Source organism: Heterodontus francisci, chromosome 27 (genome assembly GCF_036365525.1).
Source record: "Heterodontus francisci isolate sHetFra1 chromosome 27, sHetFra1.hap1, whole genome shotgun sequence".
NCBI classification, from domain to species: Eukaryota; Metazoa; Chordata; class Chondrichthyes; order Heterodontiformes; family Heterodontidae; genus Heterodontus; species Heterodontus francisci.
The window spans coordinates 5885224-5904309 of NC_090397.1; the positions used below are offsets into that span (position 1 = coordinate 5885224).

Below are 19086 nucleotides of genomic sequence, written 5' to 3' on the forward strand. Positions count from 1 at the left end.
CATCTGCAGTAAGTGTTGGCTGCTCGAGGAGCGTCGGCTCAGAGTTGATGAGCTGGAGTCCGAGCTGCAGACACTGCGACACATCAGGGAAGGGGAGAGTTACCTGGACACTGTGTTTCAGGAGACAGTTACACCCCTTCGATTAATTACATCAAATTTGGACCGTGGTCAAGGACAGGAGGGTGTGACTGCAAGTGAGGCAGGTATGGGGGATCCAGAATTTAGCTTTGGTGGAGCCTCAGCCCTTATCCAATAGGTACGAGGTTCTTGCTCCCAGTGCGGATGAGGGCACAGGCTGCAGGGAGGATGAGCAAACTGACCACAGCACCGTGGTTCAGAGTGCCATTCAAGTAGGGGGAGAAAATAGAAATGTTGTAGTCATAGGGGATAGCATAGTTAGGGGAATAGATACTGTTCTCTGCAGCAGAGATAGAGAGTCCCGAAGGCTGTGTTGCCTACCAGGTGCCAAGGTTAAGGACATCGCTTCTGGGCTGGAGAGGGAGTGGGAGGGAAAGGATCCAGTTGTCGTGGTCCATGTAGGTACCAACGACATAGGTGGCACTAGGAAAGAGGTTCTGCTGAAGGACTATGAGCAGCTCGGGGCTAATTTAAAAAGCAGAACCACAAAGGTAATAATCTCCGGATTACGACCTGAGCCACAATTGGCATAGGGTAAATAAGATTTGAAGGTAAATGCATGGCTCATAGATTGGTGTTGGAGAAATGGGTTCTGATTCATGGGTCACTGGCACCAGTGCTGGGGAAAGAGAGAGCTGTTCCATTGGGATGGGCTTCACTTGAACCATGCTGGGACCAGTGTCCTGGCGAATTGTAGATAAGGCTTTAAACTAAATAGTGGGGGGAGGGTTTAATTGAAGGGAGGTTTAAAAAATCTAAAAGTAACGAGAGAGCAGAGGTGCAGGGTAATGAAGGGGCATACATTAATCAGAGTGACAGGAAGGGACAGAGAATACGAGCATAAGAGTACAGCAGAAATTAGAATCAGAGTATGTAAAAATGGTAAAAAGTCAAAGCTTAAGGCTCTTTATTTGAATGCACATAGCATTTGTAACAAGATAGATGAGCTGACGGCACAGATAGAAATTAATGAATATGATTTGATAGCTATCACTGAGATGTGGTTGCAGGATGACCAGGACTGGAATCTCAATGTTCAAGGATATACGACGTTCCGGAAGAATAGGCAGAAAGGAAAATGAGGTGGGGCAGCTTCGTTATTAAAGGAAGGGATCAGTGCAGTTGTGAGCAATGATATAGGTGTAATAGATCATGATGTAGAATCAGTTTGGGTGGAAATAAGGAATAGCAAGGGGAAGAAATCACGGGTGGGAGTGGTCTATAGGTCCGAGGAGTTGCCTCTCTGTAGGACAAAATATTAATCAGGAAATAATGGAGGTGTGTGTGAAGGGCACTACAATTATCATGGGTGATTTTAATCTGTATATAGACTGGACAAATCAAATTGGCAAAGGTAGCATGGAAGACGAGTTTGTCGAGTGCATCAGGGATTGTTTCTTATAACAATACATTGCAGAACCTACCCGGGAACAGGCTATTTTAGATTTGGTAATGTGTAATGAGGTAGGATTAATAAGAGATCTTGTAGTTAAGGATCCTCTAGGGGGAAGCGATCATAGCATGGTAGAATTTCAAATTCAGTTTGAGGGTAAGCAGCTCGGGTCTCAAACCAGTGTCTTTAACTTAAACAAGGGCGATTAGAGAGGTATGAAGAAAGAGTTGTCTAAAGTGGCCTGGGAAAATAGACTACAGGGAAAGTCAGTAGAGGAGCAGTGACAAACTTTTAAGCAGATATTTCATAACAGTCAGCAAACATTTATTCCAGTCAGAAGGAAGGGCTTGAAGAGAACGATGAACCACCCATGGATAACAAAGGAAGTTAAGGAGAGTATCAAATCAAAAACAAAGGCGTACAAATCGACGAAAAGTAGTGATAGGCCAGAGGATTGGGAATTTTTTAGAAACCAGCAGCGGATGACTAAAAAACTAATAGAGAGAAAATTGATTATGAGAGTAAATTGGCAAGAAATATAAAAACAAACAGTAAGAGCTTCTATGAGTGTGGGACCCTTAGAGGATGAGGCTGGGGAATTAATAACAGGGAACAGGGAAATGGCAGAGAATTTAAACCAATATTTTGCATCGGTCTTCACGGTGGAGGACACTATAAACATCCCAACAATAATAGATGAGCAAGGTGTAAATGGGAGGGAGGAACTTGTAACAATCTCTATCACAAGGGAAAAGGTGCTGGACCAACTGATGGGACTAAAGGCAGACAAGTCGCCAGGACCTGATGGCCTGCATCCAAAGGTTTTAAAAGAAGTGGCTGCAGAGATAGTGGAGGCACTTGTCATAATATACCAAAACTCACTGGATTCCGGTAGGGTACCAGCGGATTGGAAAATTGCCTATTCAAGAAAGGAGGGAGACAGAAAGCAAGAAACTATAAACCAATTAGCTTAACATCTGTCATTGGGAAAATGTTAGAGTCCATTATTAAGGAAGTAATAGCAGGACATTTAGAAAAACATAATGTAACCAAACAGAGTCAACATGGTTTTATGAAAGGGAAATCATGTTTGACGAATCTGTTAGAGTTCTTTGAGGATATAACAAGCAGAGTGGATAAAGGGGAATCTGTAGATGTAGTGTATTTGGATTTTCAGAAGGCGTTCGATAAGATGCCACATAATAGGTTATTACACAAAATAGGAGTCCAGGGTATTGGGGTAATGTGTTGGCATGGATTGAGGACTGGCTAACACACAGAAGGCAGAGAGTCGGGATCAATGGGTCTTTTTCAGGTTGGAAAGCCGTAACTAGTGGGGTGCCACAAGGATCGGTCCTAGGGCCTCAACTATTTACTATCTATATTAATGACTTAGAGGAAGGGACAGATTGTAGCGTATCCAAATTTGCTGATGATACAAAAATAGATGGGAAGGCATGTTGTGATGAGGACACAAAGAATCAGCAAAGGGATATAGATAGGTTAAGTGAGTGGGCAAAAACTTGGAAGATGGTGTTCAATGTGGGAAAGTGTGAGGTCATCCACTTTGGTAGGAAGAATAAAAAGGCTGATTATTATTTAGATAGAGAAAGACTACAAAATACTGCAGTACAGAGGGATCTGGGTGTTCTTGTACAGGAAACACAAAATGTTAACATGCAGGTACAGCAAGTAATTAGGAAGGCAAATGGAACTTTGGCCTTTATTGCTAGGGGTTAGAGTTTAGAAATAGGGAAGTCTTGTTACAACTGTACAGAGTGTTGGTGAGGCCACACCTGGAGTGCTGTGTACAGTTTTGGTCCCCGTATTTAAGGAAGGATATACTAGCATTGGAGGCAGTTCAGAAGAGGTTCACTAGGCTGATTCCTGGGATGAAGGGGTTGTCTTATCAAGAACGGCTAAACAGGTTAGACTTCTATTCATTGGTGTTTAGAAGAATGAGAGGTGATCTTATTGAAACATATAAGATTCTAAGGGGGTTTGACAGGGTAGATGTTGAGAATATGTTTCCACTGGTGGGGGAATCTTGAACTCGGGGACATAGTTACAGAATAAGGATGCACACATTTAAAACTGAGATGCGAAGGGATTTCTTCTCTCAGAGGGTGAGAATCTCTAGAATTCTCTACCTCAGAGAGTTGTGGAGGCCCGGTCACTAAATGTACTTAAGCAGGAGGTAGATAGATTTTTGAGGGTTATGCGGAGCAGGCCTGAAAGAGGAGTTGAGGCCTGGGACAGATCAGCCATGATCTTGTTGAATGACAGGGAAGGCTTGAGGGGCTGAATGGTCTATTCCTACTCCTACTTCTTGTGTTCTTGTGTTTTTAACTCCCCTTGCGATAAACGATAACACTCTATTAACTTTCCTAATTATGTGCTGTACCTGCATACTAACCTTTTGCCAGTCATGCACAAGGACACCCAGATCTCTCTGCATCTCAGAGCTCTGCAAACTCTCACCATTTAGATAATATGCTTCTTTTTATTCTTCCTGCCAAAGTGGACAATTTCACACTTTCCCACATTATACTCCATTTGCCAGGTCTTTGCCCACTCACTTAACCTATCTATATCCCTTTGTAGCCTCCTTATCTCCTCTTAACAACTTACTTTCTTACCTATCTTTGTGTCATCAGCAAATTTAGCAACAATACCTTTGGTCCCTTCATCGAAGTCATTTATATAAATTGTAAAAAGTTGAGGCCCCAGCACTGATCCCCGTGGCACACCACACTTACATCTTGACAACCAGACAGTGACCCATTTATGCTTACTCTCTCTTTCCTGTTAGCTAACCAATCTTCTATCTATGCCAATATGTTACCTCCTACACCATGAGCTTTTATTTCTGCAATAAGCTTTGATGTGGCACTTTATCAAATGCCTTTTGAAATCTAAGTACAATACATTGTCCTGATTTTTGTGGACATAACATACCTGGACAATTTTCCACACTGTTGGATAGGTGCTTGTGCTGTATTTGTATTGGAACAGCTTGGCTTAGGGCGGGGCTAGTTCTGGAGCATAGGTCTTCAGTGCTATTGCCAGGATGTTGTCAAGGCCCAGAGATTTTGCAGTACCCAGTGTCTTCAGCCATTTCTTGATATCAAGTGCAGTGAATAGAATTGGCTGAAGTCTGGCATCTGTGATGCTGGGGACATCAGGAGGAGGCCGAGATGGATCATCCACTCGGCATTTCTCGCTGAAGATGGATGCAACTGCTTCGGCCTTATCTTTTGCACTGATGTGCTGGGCTCCCCCATCATTGAGGATGGGAATGTTTGTGGAGCCACCTCCTGTTAATTGTTTAATTATCCACCACCATTCATGACTGGAATGTGGCATTACTGCAGAGCTTTGATCTGATTTGTTGATTATGGGACCACTTAGCTGTGTCTACATAACATGCTACTTACGCTGTTTTTAGTAGTCCCTTAGTAAGCACACACCTTAGATACTGCATCCCTCAGTGTGTGTTTTAGTAAATAAGCCCCTTAGTAAGAACTTACCTTTGTGAATGTCTTACTGCATCCCTGAACAAATACACACCTTAGCAATTACATATATCAATAAGTGCATCACTTAGTAATTACGTACGTTTATACTCTGTTCAATGTCGACAGCAGTTATCAAGTCTTTCCACGTGCACCATGATGAAAAGGTTTTCTTAAGGTAGACAAAGTCGAAAACATTCCCCTTTTTTGGGATTTGTAAAGCTCTGGGAAATTTTAAATCTTTCGGCCTTGTGTATGATGAATCCCGATCGCAGAGATTGCTGAAAAAATCACTAAATCTGCAAATCAAAATTTTTGTAACATATTAAATTATTTCCATGGTGGATTATGAATCATAGAATCATAGAAATTTACAGCACAGAAAGAGACCATTTGGCCTGTCAGTAGCTTAAAAAACTTTTCATAAAAATGTACAATATTTATCAGGATGTCATGGTATCTCAGAACTGACTGCTCCATTGGAATGTCAGGTTATGTGCTAGTAACTTAATATAGTGACTCTCACATGAGGACAATTATGGACATATTTCTGGGATCCTTGTCCTACCTTTGGGAAGTCAGTTATACCCATAGGAAAACAGGACTTCCAGTGCATAAAACCTTTCATTAATGCACAGCAGCAGAAATAGCACACCAGACAGTTGAATAATAACAGAAATCAGAGCTCTTGTAAACCTACAATTTCAGGTGAAGGTTGTGCAGTAACAGGGCTGGTGATGAAACTTAATCAACAAACTATTGAGAATGTATTGTTTGTTTTGTCCTTTTAAAAAATGTACACATTTACTCTGGCTTTGAATAAGGAAAATCACTGAAGCTAATAATGTTCCTTCCTAATATACAGACTACTCTCCAAAACTGCCTTTTACCGTATCTCTTTGTGGTAGCACTAACATATCTCCCAGTGGATGTGCAATCAGCCATGATCTCCTTTTACAATCTCTACAGTGGCATTCTCTGTGACGGTAGATTAGAGGGATTGTCTATCAGTCAAGAAGCTTTCTCTTGTATCTTTTCCAGGAGTTTGAAGAAATGTTGGATGCGTCTCCTCAGCTGTGGGAGTAGGATTCAGGTCCTATATTGACAGCAACATTTCGGAAAGTTAAAAGACTTTGAGTAGATAAGAAGCATCTTGCAGGAATCTGAGCTCCTCAAAGGGAGCTTCAGCAGTGGAAGTGATTTGTGTATTTCCATCTCAGACTGGTGATGATAATGAGAGTACGAATATCAAATAGATGAAAAAAGACTAGGTACAGACTCATTGAAGATAATGTGGGAGCTGCTGACCAGATTTTTTGTGAGACATAACGAATTAAAGCAGGATTTTTATTCCTGCAATGTAACCTCCCTTAAAATGATACTTGTAATACCGTGGCTGAACAGTGTGTAAAGGTCATTGAGGCAGCAGAGAAACTGAAGATATCAACCTGAACATCCTTTAAAACTAGAAACAACTGAACACTGTAGGTCCCCGGATGTGCAGAAGGTTTTCGTTTAGACAGGCATCATGATCGGCGCAGGCTTGGAGGGCCGAATGGCCTGTTCCTGTGCTGTACTGTTCTTTGTTTGTTCTTTATTACATAGCCCACTCCAAACTGTGAATAATGGTCGAAACCAGCACTCTTTTGCAAAGGTATATTTCCACTTATTTACCCAGATACAATTTTTGCATTGCTACCATTTTGTATTGGATGTTGTTTTATTACACCTTGCAGCTTGTCATATGTTTAGAGATACAGCACTGAAACAGGCCCTTCGGCCCACCGAGTCTGTGCCGACCATCAACCACCCATTTATACTAATCCTACACTAATCCCATATTCCTACCATATCCCCACCTGTCTCTCTGTTTCCCTACCACCTACCTATACTAGGGGCAATTTATAATCGCCAATTTACCTATCAACCTGCAAGTCTTTGGCTGTGGGAGGAAACCGGAGCAAACCGGAGGAAACCCACGCAGACACAGGGAGAACTTGCAAACTCCACACAGGCAGTACCCAGAATTGAACCCGGGTTGCTGGAGCTGTGAGGCTGCGGTGCTAACCACTGCGCCACTGTGCTGTGACACAACATGTGGTGATAATGTGTGTTCCAATATCTCCAGCAGTCTGCTCCGAGCTCAGTTACACTGCCTGTTTTAATGGCCAACAGGTTAACAATTACTGATTTACTGTGGTTCTGAGTAACTCTGGTGTCCACCTGGAAGTGTGCAGGGGAGATGTCCAAAGGCCCAATGCAACTCCGCCCCATGTAAGGGAGTGGGCATAGAAATAAAACTTCCTTTGTTTAGGGATCCAGGCTGCTTATGTGGCCTGAAGCCGCCTCCTCTCTCTCCCCCATGGGACCCACTTGTACCTCTGGAGACTGGTATACCTCATCGCTCTTGGTGCACTGGTCACCAGTATTATGCCAGGTCCCTTGAGTCGGGGGGCAGGAGCCCCCCTCCCTGGAAAAAGTATCCCCACCCTTGGCCCAGCTCCCTCGCCATCACTGGCCATGTAACTGGTGGTTGGAGTCTTTGCCTGTTATAAGGCTGGGTGGGAACTCCCTGGGTCATCATGGACCCTCCCTTTCTCCAGTACATTTCTGCTGGAGTTATGGCAGAAATCTGACAGAATATCATGAAGACTGAAGCCATTGACTTTGGTCCCTGCTACAAACTCCATTCCCTGCCCACCAACTCTATCTCTCTGACCACACACTCACTTCATCACTAATACTGCCTATTTCCACCTCTAACATCACCCAACTCTGCTCCTGCCTCAACTCATCTGCTGCTGAAATCCTCATTCATGACTTTGTTACCTCTCGACTTGATGATTTCAATGCACTCCTGGCTGGCCTGCCACAAACTACCCTCCATAAATTTGAGGTCATCCAAAACTCTGCTGCCTGTGTCTTAACTCGCAGTAAGTCCTGTTCACCTTTCATCCCTGTGCTCACTGACCTACATTGTCTCCCAGGTAAGCAGTGTCTCGATTTTAAAATTCTCATCCTTGTTTTCAAATCTATCCATGGCCTCACCCTCCCTATCTCTGTAATCTCCTCTAGCCCCACAACTCTCCGAGATATCTGCTGTCATCTAGTTCTGACTTTTTGAGCATCCTTGATTTTAATTCCTCCGCCATTGGTGGCCATGCTTTCACTTGCCAAGGCTCCAAGCTCTAGAATTCCTTTCTTAGACCTCTCTGTCTCACTGACTCTCTTTCCTTCTTTAAGACACTTCTTAAAACCATCTCACTGACCTTGTCACTGACCTCATCTCCTCTGGAGATCTTCCCTCTACAGCTTCCAACCTCATAGCCCCGCAACCCCGGACAGCCCACTTCTACCTCCTTCCCAAAATCCACAAACAGGACTGTCCCGGCAGACCCATCATTTCAGCCTGTTCCTGCCCCACTGAACTTATTTCTTCCTATCTTGACTCTATCTTTTCTCCACTGGTCCAGTCTCTTCCCACCTACATCTGTGACTCTTCTGACGCCCTACGTCATTTTGACAATTTCCAGTTTCCTGGCCCTAACCGCCTCCTCTTCACCTTGGACTTCCAATCTCTCTACACCTCCATCCCCCACCAGGACGGTTTGAGGGCTCTCCGCTTCTTCCTTGAACAGAGGCCCAACCAGTCCCCATCCACCATCACCCTCCTCCGCCTGGCTGAACTTGTTCTCACATTGAACAACTTCTCCTTCAACTCCACTCACTTCCTTCAAGTAAAAGGTGTTGCTATGGGTACCTGCATGGGTCCTAGTTATGTCTGTCTTTTTGTGGGATATGTCATCTGGGACCTTCCTTATGTACCACATTGCTCTGGAGATATATGTTGCTAGGGGTATGCCTTTTGGGGTCAGAGTTTTTTTTGTAAGTTTGCTGACAGTCAATCAGGTGGCTGCAGACAAGCAGTTGGCTTTTGGAAAAACAGGTTTACTTTTGGAAAGCTGTGGCTTTGGGAGCAGCTGGACGCAGGAGTAAAAAGGCCATTCGGAACTGGGGTGTTTCTGTTTTGAGGCAGGCCGGTGCTCAAGCTGGGAAAACCAGATTATTAAGGTGTTAAAGGTGAACTGGAGGATTTGCCTAGCTGAAGTCAGAGGGAGGATCCCCAGGAAATCTCAAACCTTAGAAGACAGCTGAGAAATTAAGGAAATCAAAGTGAATTCCCAAGAGCTGCAGTACACTTTGGATTGGTCCCAGGTGAATAAACCACCAAGATCCTGTAACACATAGGGAAATTTCTGGGGTGCAAGTAAAAGGTAAATGGGAGTGTTCTGTAAGAATTTTAAGTTTAAGATATAAATGTCTCAAGTTGTATTTTCAAGTTAGTAGTGTTTTACTTTGTTTAATTCTTGTACTGTAAAGTTTTTATTTAAAACGTGAAATCTGCGGTGTAATTCTTTCAGTAATAACTGGGAATTAACAAAGTGAGCATTGGTCCTATAGTAAGTGAGTCTGGGGAATTAATAATGGAAAATAAGGAGATAGCAGATGAATTGAGCAAGTATTTTGCATCGGTCTTCACTATGGAGGATACAAGGAAACAGCCCAGAAATAGGTGTAAATCAGGAAATGGAAAGAGGGAGGAACTCAAGAAAATTACAATCACCAGGGAAGTGGCATTGAACTAATTGTTGGATCTGCGGGCTGACAGGTCCCCAGATCCTAATGGACTTCAACCAAGGGTCTTAAAAGTGGCTAGTGAGATAGTTGATGCATTGGTTTTAATTTTCCAAAATTCCCTAGATTTGGGGAAGGTTCCATTAGATTGGAAAATAGTGAATATAACCCCTCTATTCAAAAAGGGAGGGAGACAGAAAGCCAGAAACTACAGTCCAGTTAGCTTAACATCTGTCATAGGGAAAATGTTAGAAGCTATTATAGGACACTTAGAAAAATTCAAGGTAATCAGGCAGAGTCAACATGGTTTTGTGAAAGGGAAATTTAACCAATTAATTGGAGTTCTTTGAAGAAGTAACATGTGTTGTGGATAAAGGGGAACCAGTGGATGTACTGTACTTAAGATTTCCAGAAGGCATTTGATAAGGTGCCACATCAAAGGTTATTGCAGAAAATAAAAACTCATGGTGTAGGGGGTAACATATTGGCATGGATAGAAGATTGGCTAGCTGACAGGAAACAGACAGTAGGCATAAATGGGTCATTTTCTAGTTGGCACAGGGATCAGTGCTGGGGCCTCAACGTTTTACCATTTATATAAATGATTTTAATGAAGGCACCAAAGGTATGTATGGTTGCTAAATTTGCTGATGACACTAAGGTTGGTAGGAAAGTAAGTTTTGAAGAGGATATAAGGAGGCTACAAAGTGAGTGGTCAAAGATCTGGCAAATGGAGTATAATGGGGGAAAATGTGAAATTGTCCATTTTGGCAGGAAGAATAAAAAGAAGCATATTACCTAACTGGTGAGAGATTGCAGAGCTCTGAGATGCAGAGGGATCTGGATGCCCTAGTGCATGAATCACAAAAGGTTAGTATGCAGGTACAGCACGTAATTAGGAAACCTAATAGAATGTTATCATGATGAAAAGTCACTGACCTGAAATGTTAACTCTGCTTCTCTCTCCACAGATGCTGCCAGACCTGCTGAGTGTTTCCAGCATTTCTTGTTTTTATATTATATATGTTATCAAATAATTGTTTGGTAATACAGAAGTTGAGTTTTGCTGAAAATAGAGACATTTTTTCAAAGCTTTTTGTCTTGCACTCATCAGGACAATTCGCAAGAATACCAATGTAAGGGAAGCAACAAATTTATACTATATGAGAAGAGAATGCTGTTTGGTTGGCAAGTGGACTCTGATTGGTAGAGGTGTTGCCCTGGAGAATGCATGAGCTTATGGTGACCGACAGTTAACTGCTAAGCTTTGTTTGAAATTTAAACCAGGCAGCTTGACTCTAATTGGTCAAGGCATTGCCGTGAGGAATGAACCAGCAAATGGCTGTCACTTATTTGTTTAGCTGAAACAAGCACAATGTTTGTTCATGTTCTTTCCATTTGCAAAGAACAGGGCCCTGGGTATTAATATGTGTAGCCTTCGGGGCTCACAGTGTGGCGCATTTTCGCCCTCTGCATTCCCTCTGTTCCTGCACCCCCTTTAGAATTGTATCCTTTATTTTATATTGTCTCTCCATGTTCTTCTGACCAAAATGAATCACTTCACACTTCTCTGCATTAAATTTCATCTGCCAATTGTCTGCCCATTCCACCAACCTGTCTATGTCCTTTTGAAGTTCTACACTATCCTCCTCACAGTTCACAATTGTTCCAAGTTTCATATCATTCACAAATTTTGAAATTGTGCCCTGTACACCAAGGACTACGTCATTAATATATATGTGGAAGAGCAATGGTCTCAACACTGATCCCTGGGGAACTCCACTACAAACCTTCCTCCAGTCCGAAAAACATCCACTAACCGCAACTCTCTGTTTCCTATCACTCAGCTAATTTCATATCCATGTTGCTACCGTCCCTTTTATTCCATGAGCTATAACTTTGCTGACAAGTCTGTTGTGTGGCACTTTATCAAATGCCTTTTGGAAGTCCATGTACACCACATCAACTGCATTACTCTCATCAACCCTCTCTGTTACCTCATCAAAAAACTCCAGCAAGTTGTTGTTGTTGTCTTTATCTCAATTGGAGTTTGTATGTTTTTATCCCAAGATTATTTCTTTAATGTCATTGGGTTAGAATCCTGGAATTTCCTCCCTAACACCAGAGTGGGAGCACGTGCACCACACTGATTGCAGTGGTTCAAGAACGCTCACTTCCATCTTTTCAAGGGCAACTAAGGATGGGCAATAAACACTCACCAGCGATACCCACATCCCGTGGATAAATAATGAAAAAAGTGCCTTAAACTGAACATTGGGGCAACGTTGATTCAGCAGAGAAAATGGCAAGCAACCAATTTGCCAGCTGGCTCTGCTTAATACTTGCTTAATACTGATTGTTTGCTGCAACTCTGCCATGAACAGACCTGACACTGAAGATTGTGACCCATTCACTTAGACTACGGTTACAGCGGAGCTTCCAAACTAAGAAGAATGCTTATATGTGCGAGCCTGACTACACCATTACCTGATAAACTTTCAGAGCTCAGATGAAAATGTCCACACTTGCACACATTTAAATATCTCGGCTTAAGCTTACAAAGAATGACTTGCACTTTTAACAACCACTGGGCATCTCAAAGCACTTTACAGTCAATGAAATGCTTTTGAAGTGCAGTCATTGTTGTAGTTTAGGAAATGTGGCAGCCAGTATGTGCACAGCAAGCTCCCACAAACAGCAATATGATAATGATATAATCTGTTTTGTGACGTTGATATTGACGAAGACCCCAGGCAGAACTCCCCTGCTCTTCGAAATAGTGCCATGGAATCTTTCACATCCACCCAAGCAAGCAGATGGGGCCTCAGTTTAATATCTCATCTGAAAGATAGCACCTCCAAAGGTGCAGCACTCCCTTAGTACCACACTGGAGCTTCAGCCTTTACTTTTGTGCTTAATCCCTAGAGTGCGAATGGAACCCACAACCTTGCAATTTAAAGATAAGAATGCTACCAACTAAATCACAGTTGATACAAGTGTTCAGGAAAGCCAGGTGGTGTACTAGCTCTTTTCAAACCTGCACTGGAGTTAAACTGAAGCAATTGAGACTACATCCTGCCAGCTGATTTCCATCCCTGCTCCCTGTGATTAGGTTAGGACAAGATTTGGAAGCTCCAGGATTGTGAGCACTGGCCCTGATGAATCATCTGAGTATCAGGCTCATTTACATGTCCAGGTGCCCAATAGCATTTGGATTTTCGCTGATTTGGCCCTCGCCAGTGGGGGAAGGGAGAGGAAGAAGGAAGTGACAATAACACCTGCCACAACATGTGCCCCAGCAGCCTTGCTGAATTGAGAACATTTAGAACTATTTCACACCTTCCTCTGTGACGGGGCTCACAAAGCAAGATTTGGCTTCAGTTTTAAACACCCCATCGTGCTTTTAGATACTCCTGATGCCAAATATACACAGATAATAATGGGAAATTCATTGGACAGCCATTCACATCATCAATATCTAACTTAAACATGTCCATCACTGTTTGTGGGAAATCTTCAAGGTGTAAGTGACTGGGGACCCCTGACCCCTCCCTACTCCCCCAAACCCCTCCCCACTCCCCAATCCCCGAGCTATCCCAACCCCTGACCCATCCCCCTTGACCTCCAACCTGTCCCTTGGACATATCACTCTGACCCCTGTCCCTTCCACCCCCCGCCCCCATTCCCTCGATACTCCACCCACCCAACCCTCCTGCCCAGACCCATCCCCCACCCTAGCCCTGATGTCTCCATGTTTAAAAAGGAAAAGGCAAAGTAGCACTAATTAAATCTGCTCCTTTGGGTACAGAATGGCATAATTAATAAACAGGTCTCAAATTAAATTTGATGAGCAAAATCTGCTGGGCATCACATTTGATTATGTTGGGAGATGAGATGTCCTGCTTCATTGACAGCAACAAGTTACAAATACTGTCAGTCACCCCCAAACCCCACTAACCACCCCCCCCCACCACCCCCCCACCCCGCCACACTAAATTAAATTTGGGTGAAATCTTTAAAGATCAAGCAAGAAGCTTGGTGACAAGGATAATAATAAAGCCGGTTACTTCAGAATAAAATCTCGTGTGAAGCACAGTGTTCCTTTTAAGTGCTGCCTGAGTGTAAGCTATATCCAGCATTCACTGGAGAACTGAAGACAGCATTAATTATAACTTTGAGGATCAGCATAATAGCAAGTCTTCACTGCTTTTCATACTCTGCATAATGCCTCAGGACTCATTGTATGAGATCTGTCATTATTACCAGCTTGGGAAATGAATCACCTCCCTGATCTATCACTATTTGCTAAGCATCAAAATAACTCTGAGAGATAAAGTGATTTGTAGAGTGTAGAAATTAAACGTCAACCTTCTTCCATGCAGAAAAGGCCTTGGCTCAATGGGAGAACTCTCGCCTGAGTCAGAACTCTCGCTCAATCCTCAGAGACTTCAGGGGATTCAAATTGTCTGCCAAATTTTCTACATTATAATAACAACTAAACTTCAAAAATACTTCATTGGCTGGAAAGCTCTTTGGGATGCCTGAGGTTGTGGAAGGTGTTATATAGATGCAAGTCTTTCTTTCATTTGTAATGACCAGCCATATTTAACTGAGGTGACCTCCCTCTGGCCATACATACTTCTGCAAGCTCAGCGGTGGAGTTCCGGCTCAGTGGTGGAGTTTAAGCTCAGCGGTGGAGTTCCAGCTCAGTGGTGGAGTTTAAGCTCAGCGGTGGAGCTCAGTGGTGGAGTTTAAGCTTAGTGGTGGAGCTCAGTGATGGAGTTTAAGCTCAGTGGTGGAGCTCAGTGGTGGAGTTTAAGCTCAGTGGTGGAGCTCAGTGGTGGAGTTTAAGCTCAGTGGTGGAGCTCAGTGGTGGAGTTTAGTGGTGGAGTTTAAACTCAGTGGTGGAGTTTAAACTCAGTGGTGGAGCTCAGTGGTGGAGTTTAAGCTCGGTGGTGGAGCTCAGTGGTGGAGTTTAAGCTCAGTGGTGGAGCTCAGTGGTGGAGTTTAAGCACAGTGGTGGAGCTCAGTGGTGGAGTTTAAGCTCGGTGGTGGAGCTCAGTGCTGGAGTTTAAGCTCGGTGGTGGAGCTCAGTGGTGCAATTTAAGCTCAGTGGTGGAGCACACGCAAGGTGCCACTGATCTCATGGTCCACTAGTCTCTGTTGGGGTGTTGAACCTAGAATCTCTGCAACCATTCATTGGCCTCCTTTCAGCGAGTAGAATTTCCACCTCCTCCGTGTCCAGTGAGTGCTCCTACCCTGGGAATGTAAGTGTCTGTCTCTGAGCTTCTGTTGGGTACTCTGGTGCTGAATGTGTGATGTTACTGTGCTATGGACTATGGATGGTTCAGATAGTGATGTTCAGCGATGACAGAGTTAGATGATAGTTTATACTGTACAGGTAGAGTAGGAGCTTTGTTTGCACATAGCTTCTGGAAGACAGCTAACACAACGTATATGGAAGGCCATCTCTTATTGCAGTCCAATCTTCTTATCCAATAATGTCCAAGAAAAATGATCTGGAATGACTGGCAGTCACACCCAGTTAGGCTTCTCTCACCCCCTCCAAACCTTCCAAGCCAGCAGCTTCTTTTCACTCTTACAACCTGACACTGCCACTTCTTCTTCAAGGGAACCACATCTGACTCCTACTACCTTCTAAGGATGGAGTACACAGAGTGGGCCTAGCTGGAGATCTCTGAGCTTTCCAGACTTGTGTGTAGACTGGGAATGTATACTGGAGACCAATATTGATGTCTTCTTGGTTAGTCCTCCTAGTTCAATCTCATTCACGACACATCAGTATGGCTTGAATCTTTTTCATTGATTGATCTTTCTCTTTTGTGCACTTCAATAGTGCTGGCATGTTCGTTTCAATTCAGGGCCTGAGGTCCAGTCCCCACTTGTTAAGGAGTAAACTCTGATATTAGCTGTTTTGTTGTCAATGTTTAAAACTAGTTGCTCATCTCGAAGGACAGAGGGCAACAAGAAGCTGCTGGGTGGAAACATGAGAAGTCCCATTGAATTGGAAACTCCTTGGAGGTCATTTTAACTGTTATCACCAGGCAGAAAAAGTGATAACAAATTGGACAATATCGTACACCTCACCCATTATACACCCACCTGTTAGACCCCTGCCTGTTAGATCCCTGCCTGTTAGACCCCTGCCTGTTGACCCCTGCCTGTTAGATCCCTGCCTGTTAGACCCCTGCCTGTTACTCACCCGCCCATTACACACCGGCCTGTTATACACACAATCAACTCTACCCACTGTTGTTACACACCAACCCTTTACACACTTGCCAGTAAATGCCCACCCGTTACACACACACCAGTTACACACCTGCCTGTTTTGCATCTTGGTCGTTGCTCCACCATTGGTGACTGTCCCTTCAGTTGCTAAGGCCCTAAGCTCTGGAATTCCCTCCCTAAAGCTCTCCATCTCTCTCTCTTTTCCTTCCTTTAAGACACACGTTTAAAGCTACCTCTTAGTCCAAACTTTTTGTCAGCTGCCCTATTACATCCCTACATGACCGGCATGACAACCCTGTGAAGCACTTTGGGACATTTTCTTACGTTAAAGGTGCTATGTAAATACAAGTTGTTGTTATTCTTGTGTAATTAAGAAGCTTCACAAAAAAACATCCAAATACATTCTTTCAGCCAAAGGTGATTCTTTCACGCTGTCAACAATGAAATCACAAGCAATGTGGTGGTGATCAGGGATTCTATAATTAGAGGATAGAAAGTGTGATCTGCAGCCATGAGTGAGTGTCCTGAATGGTAAGGGATATCTCAAATAAAAACAAGACGTGCTGGAAATACTCAGCAGGTCTGGCAGCATCTGTGGAGAGAGAAGCAGAGTTAACGTTTCAGGTCAGTGACCCTTCCTCAGAACTGGCAAATATTAGAATAGGGATATCTCAAGGTGGCTGGAGAGGAATTTAGAAAGGGAGGGGGAAAATACAATCGTCATGGTTCATGTCAGAACAAAGAATGTATGTAGGAACAGGGAAGAGGTCCTCCTGAGGGAGTAGGAGGAGTTAGGAGCTAAATTAAAAAGCAGGAACTTGAGGGTAATAACCTTTGGATTATTTCCTCAACCATGTGCACATTGGCATTGAGACAAATCAGGTGTTCATATGTGGTGAAACAGCTGGTGTGAGAAAGAGGGGTTCCTTCTTATGTGACCCTGGCACCAGTATTGGGACAGGAAGGTAATGTATTGAAGGGACGGACTCCACCTGAACGGAATGGGACTAGCATCCAAACGGAATGGGTAAATAGAGAGGTCACAAAGGCTTTAAACTTGTAAGATGGTGGGGAGGGATCTTGAAGTAATTAAAGAAGCCTAAATATAAACAAAACAGGTAATGAGAGCTTAGTATAGACTGAATTAAAGGAGAACATAAATGGCCAGGGAATAAATAGTTCTAGAGCAGGCGTGTAAAAAGATGGTTCAATTAGTGCGAGGAACTATTAAAAATGAGTTAAACTGAACAGCAATGTGCACATTGGGCTGAAACTTGTGACCTCTTAGTGAATCCTGGCGGCGGACTCAGCAGTGGGCGCTGTTGGCGTTCGTCACATGTGCGGCAGGATGACTGTGATCACGTGGCAGGTAGCCAATTATCATAATGGAGCCACGGGACCTGTCCAACTGCACAACAGAGGTGGGCTCCAAGGTGCTGGTTGTGGTGTCAGATGACTCTGGAGCAGGTGCTTTCATTGCTGCCTTTGAGAGAGTTACTGTTTGCCAATGGCTGTTGATCCCGGTGTGGTAGTAACTCCTCGCCCCCCCCCATACCCCCCACAAGGGCACCGCAGTATGCCAGAGGCACCAAGGCTTAGTGATATCTCCCATGAGATTCTCTTCCATGCTGCAAGGGAAAGGCGGGAGGTCCTGTCCCCCAGTGATGGTAAGAAGAGGTACTCCTGCCTGACCAAGCATGCCTGGATGGAGATCGCAGAGGAGGTAAGCAGCCGTGGGGTCTCCCCTGAACATGGGTCCAGTGCAGGAAGAGAGTCAACGACCTCCTTCTTTCTACCAAGGTGAGCGCTCCAAACCACTCTCCGACACAGGAGGCAGCACGACATGGGGACCACAAAGGCGCTGGCAAAGGGGTTAGGCTTCACTTCATCCTGCCAGATGCATGGCTGCATCTTGACAACAGGCCCCCTTACACAGCTCAATCCCATTATATCCCCTCAGAGCAGACATGTAGGAAACCCCAGCAGGGAAAGAGGGGCTGCCGCTAGCAGAACTGTTCTCTCGCTCTTTCTGTGAGCTCTTACTATGTCCCTCTTTCCACTTGCAGGACAAGCGGGTCCATAACAAAAGGGAGATCTTAGGACTGGTGGATGAATTCCAGACATACGGCCTCTGTCAATGACTAAGGAGGAGGCACTGGAGCTCACGGAGACCCAGGACGGCCACTCAATAGCAGATGGTGGGATTGGAGTCACCACGCAAGAGATTGAGGATTGTTATCATTCGACATCCAACACAATTCTGGAGATCTACCACACGCATGGCTGTCATGACGAGATCTGAACTGCCTAACCCACATGTGTGTGTTCCCTCATGCAGGTCAGTGTCACCAAGAGGCTCCAACTGAAGGGGGACAGCCGGTAAACCTCACAGGAGGAGCAGTCAGAGGATGCACCATCCCATGACTCTCCTGCAACTTCCACCAGTGCAGATACTTTTACCTCGGTGGGTTTCTGCTCGGCTGTGGAATCAGGGTCACAAGCTGGTGAGAGCACCACACACACCCGAGCACCTGGCTGAGGCTGAGACAGCCAAGGTGTCTGACAGTTGGAGGTCTGTGGGTGGCCAGGCCCAGGCTGATCCCCAGGCTGATGATGAGCCTCTGGTGTTAAGAACACAGGGCATGCTGGATTTGCAGAGAGAGGTAAAGCAACATCTGGTGGAGATGACATACACAAACATGAGTGGACGATGGAGGAGCCCATCCATGCCATGAGTGCTGCCACGTCCCACGCATGTGAGCTCATGGCTTCCTCCATCGACAGGTTGGTGACTCTCATGGAGAGCCATATCCCACAGACCCACACAGAGCTGCACACCATCACCTTGGCCATGAACTTGATGCAGCAGTGACAAGGGGAGAGATGGACCAGGCGCCTGGAGACTTCTCCAGCTCCTCGTCCTTCTCTGGTCAGCAGGAAAGTTCATATGAGTCTTGAAAGGGAGGAGGAGAGGCTGACCTGCACAGCTGGGAGCTCCCCTCAGGGCACTCTGAGTGTGAACAGCAGCTCCTCAGCCCCTCCACCAGTGAGCCCAGCTCCAGTAGCCACGATGCTTGAGGAGAGTCCTGTGCAGGAAACCCTCAGGCAGTGGGGGCCTCCAGGCCAGAGGCTACCGAAGCCATCCCAGGCCAA

At 44.6% G+C, this 19086-nt stretch overlaps 1 protein-coding gene across 1 annotated transcript in view; it reads right to left on the reverse strand.

Annotated features, from left to right (window-relative positions):
* Positions 1-19086, reverse strand: part of LOC137384869 (dynein axonemal heavy chain 3-like) — a 613990-nt gene that overhangs the window by 260835 nt on the left and 334069 nt on the right. Inside the window, exons 30-31 of the mRNA XM_068059481.1 lie at positions 17215-17285; positions 5150-5345 (exon numbers count right to left, since the gene is read on the reverse strand). Coding sequence (XP_067915582.1) covers positions 5150-5345; positions 17215-17285 — 267 coding nt within the window. The remainder of the gene's footprint in view (positions 1-5149; positions 5346-17214; positions 17286-19086) is intronic.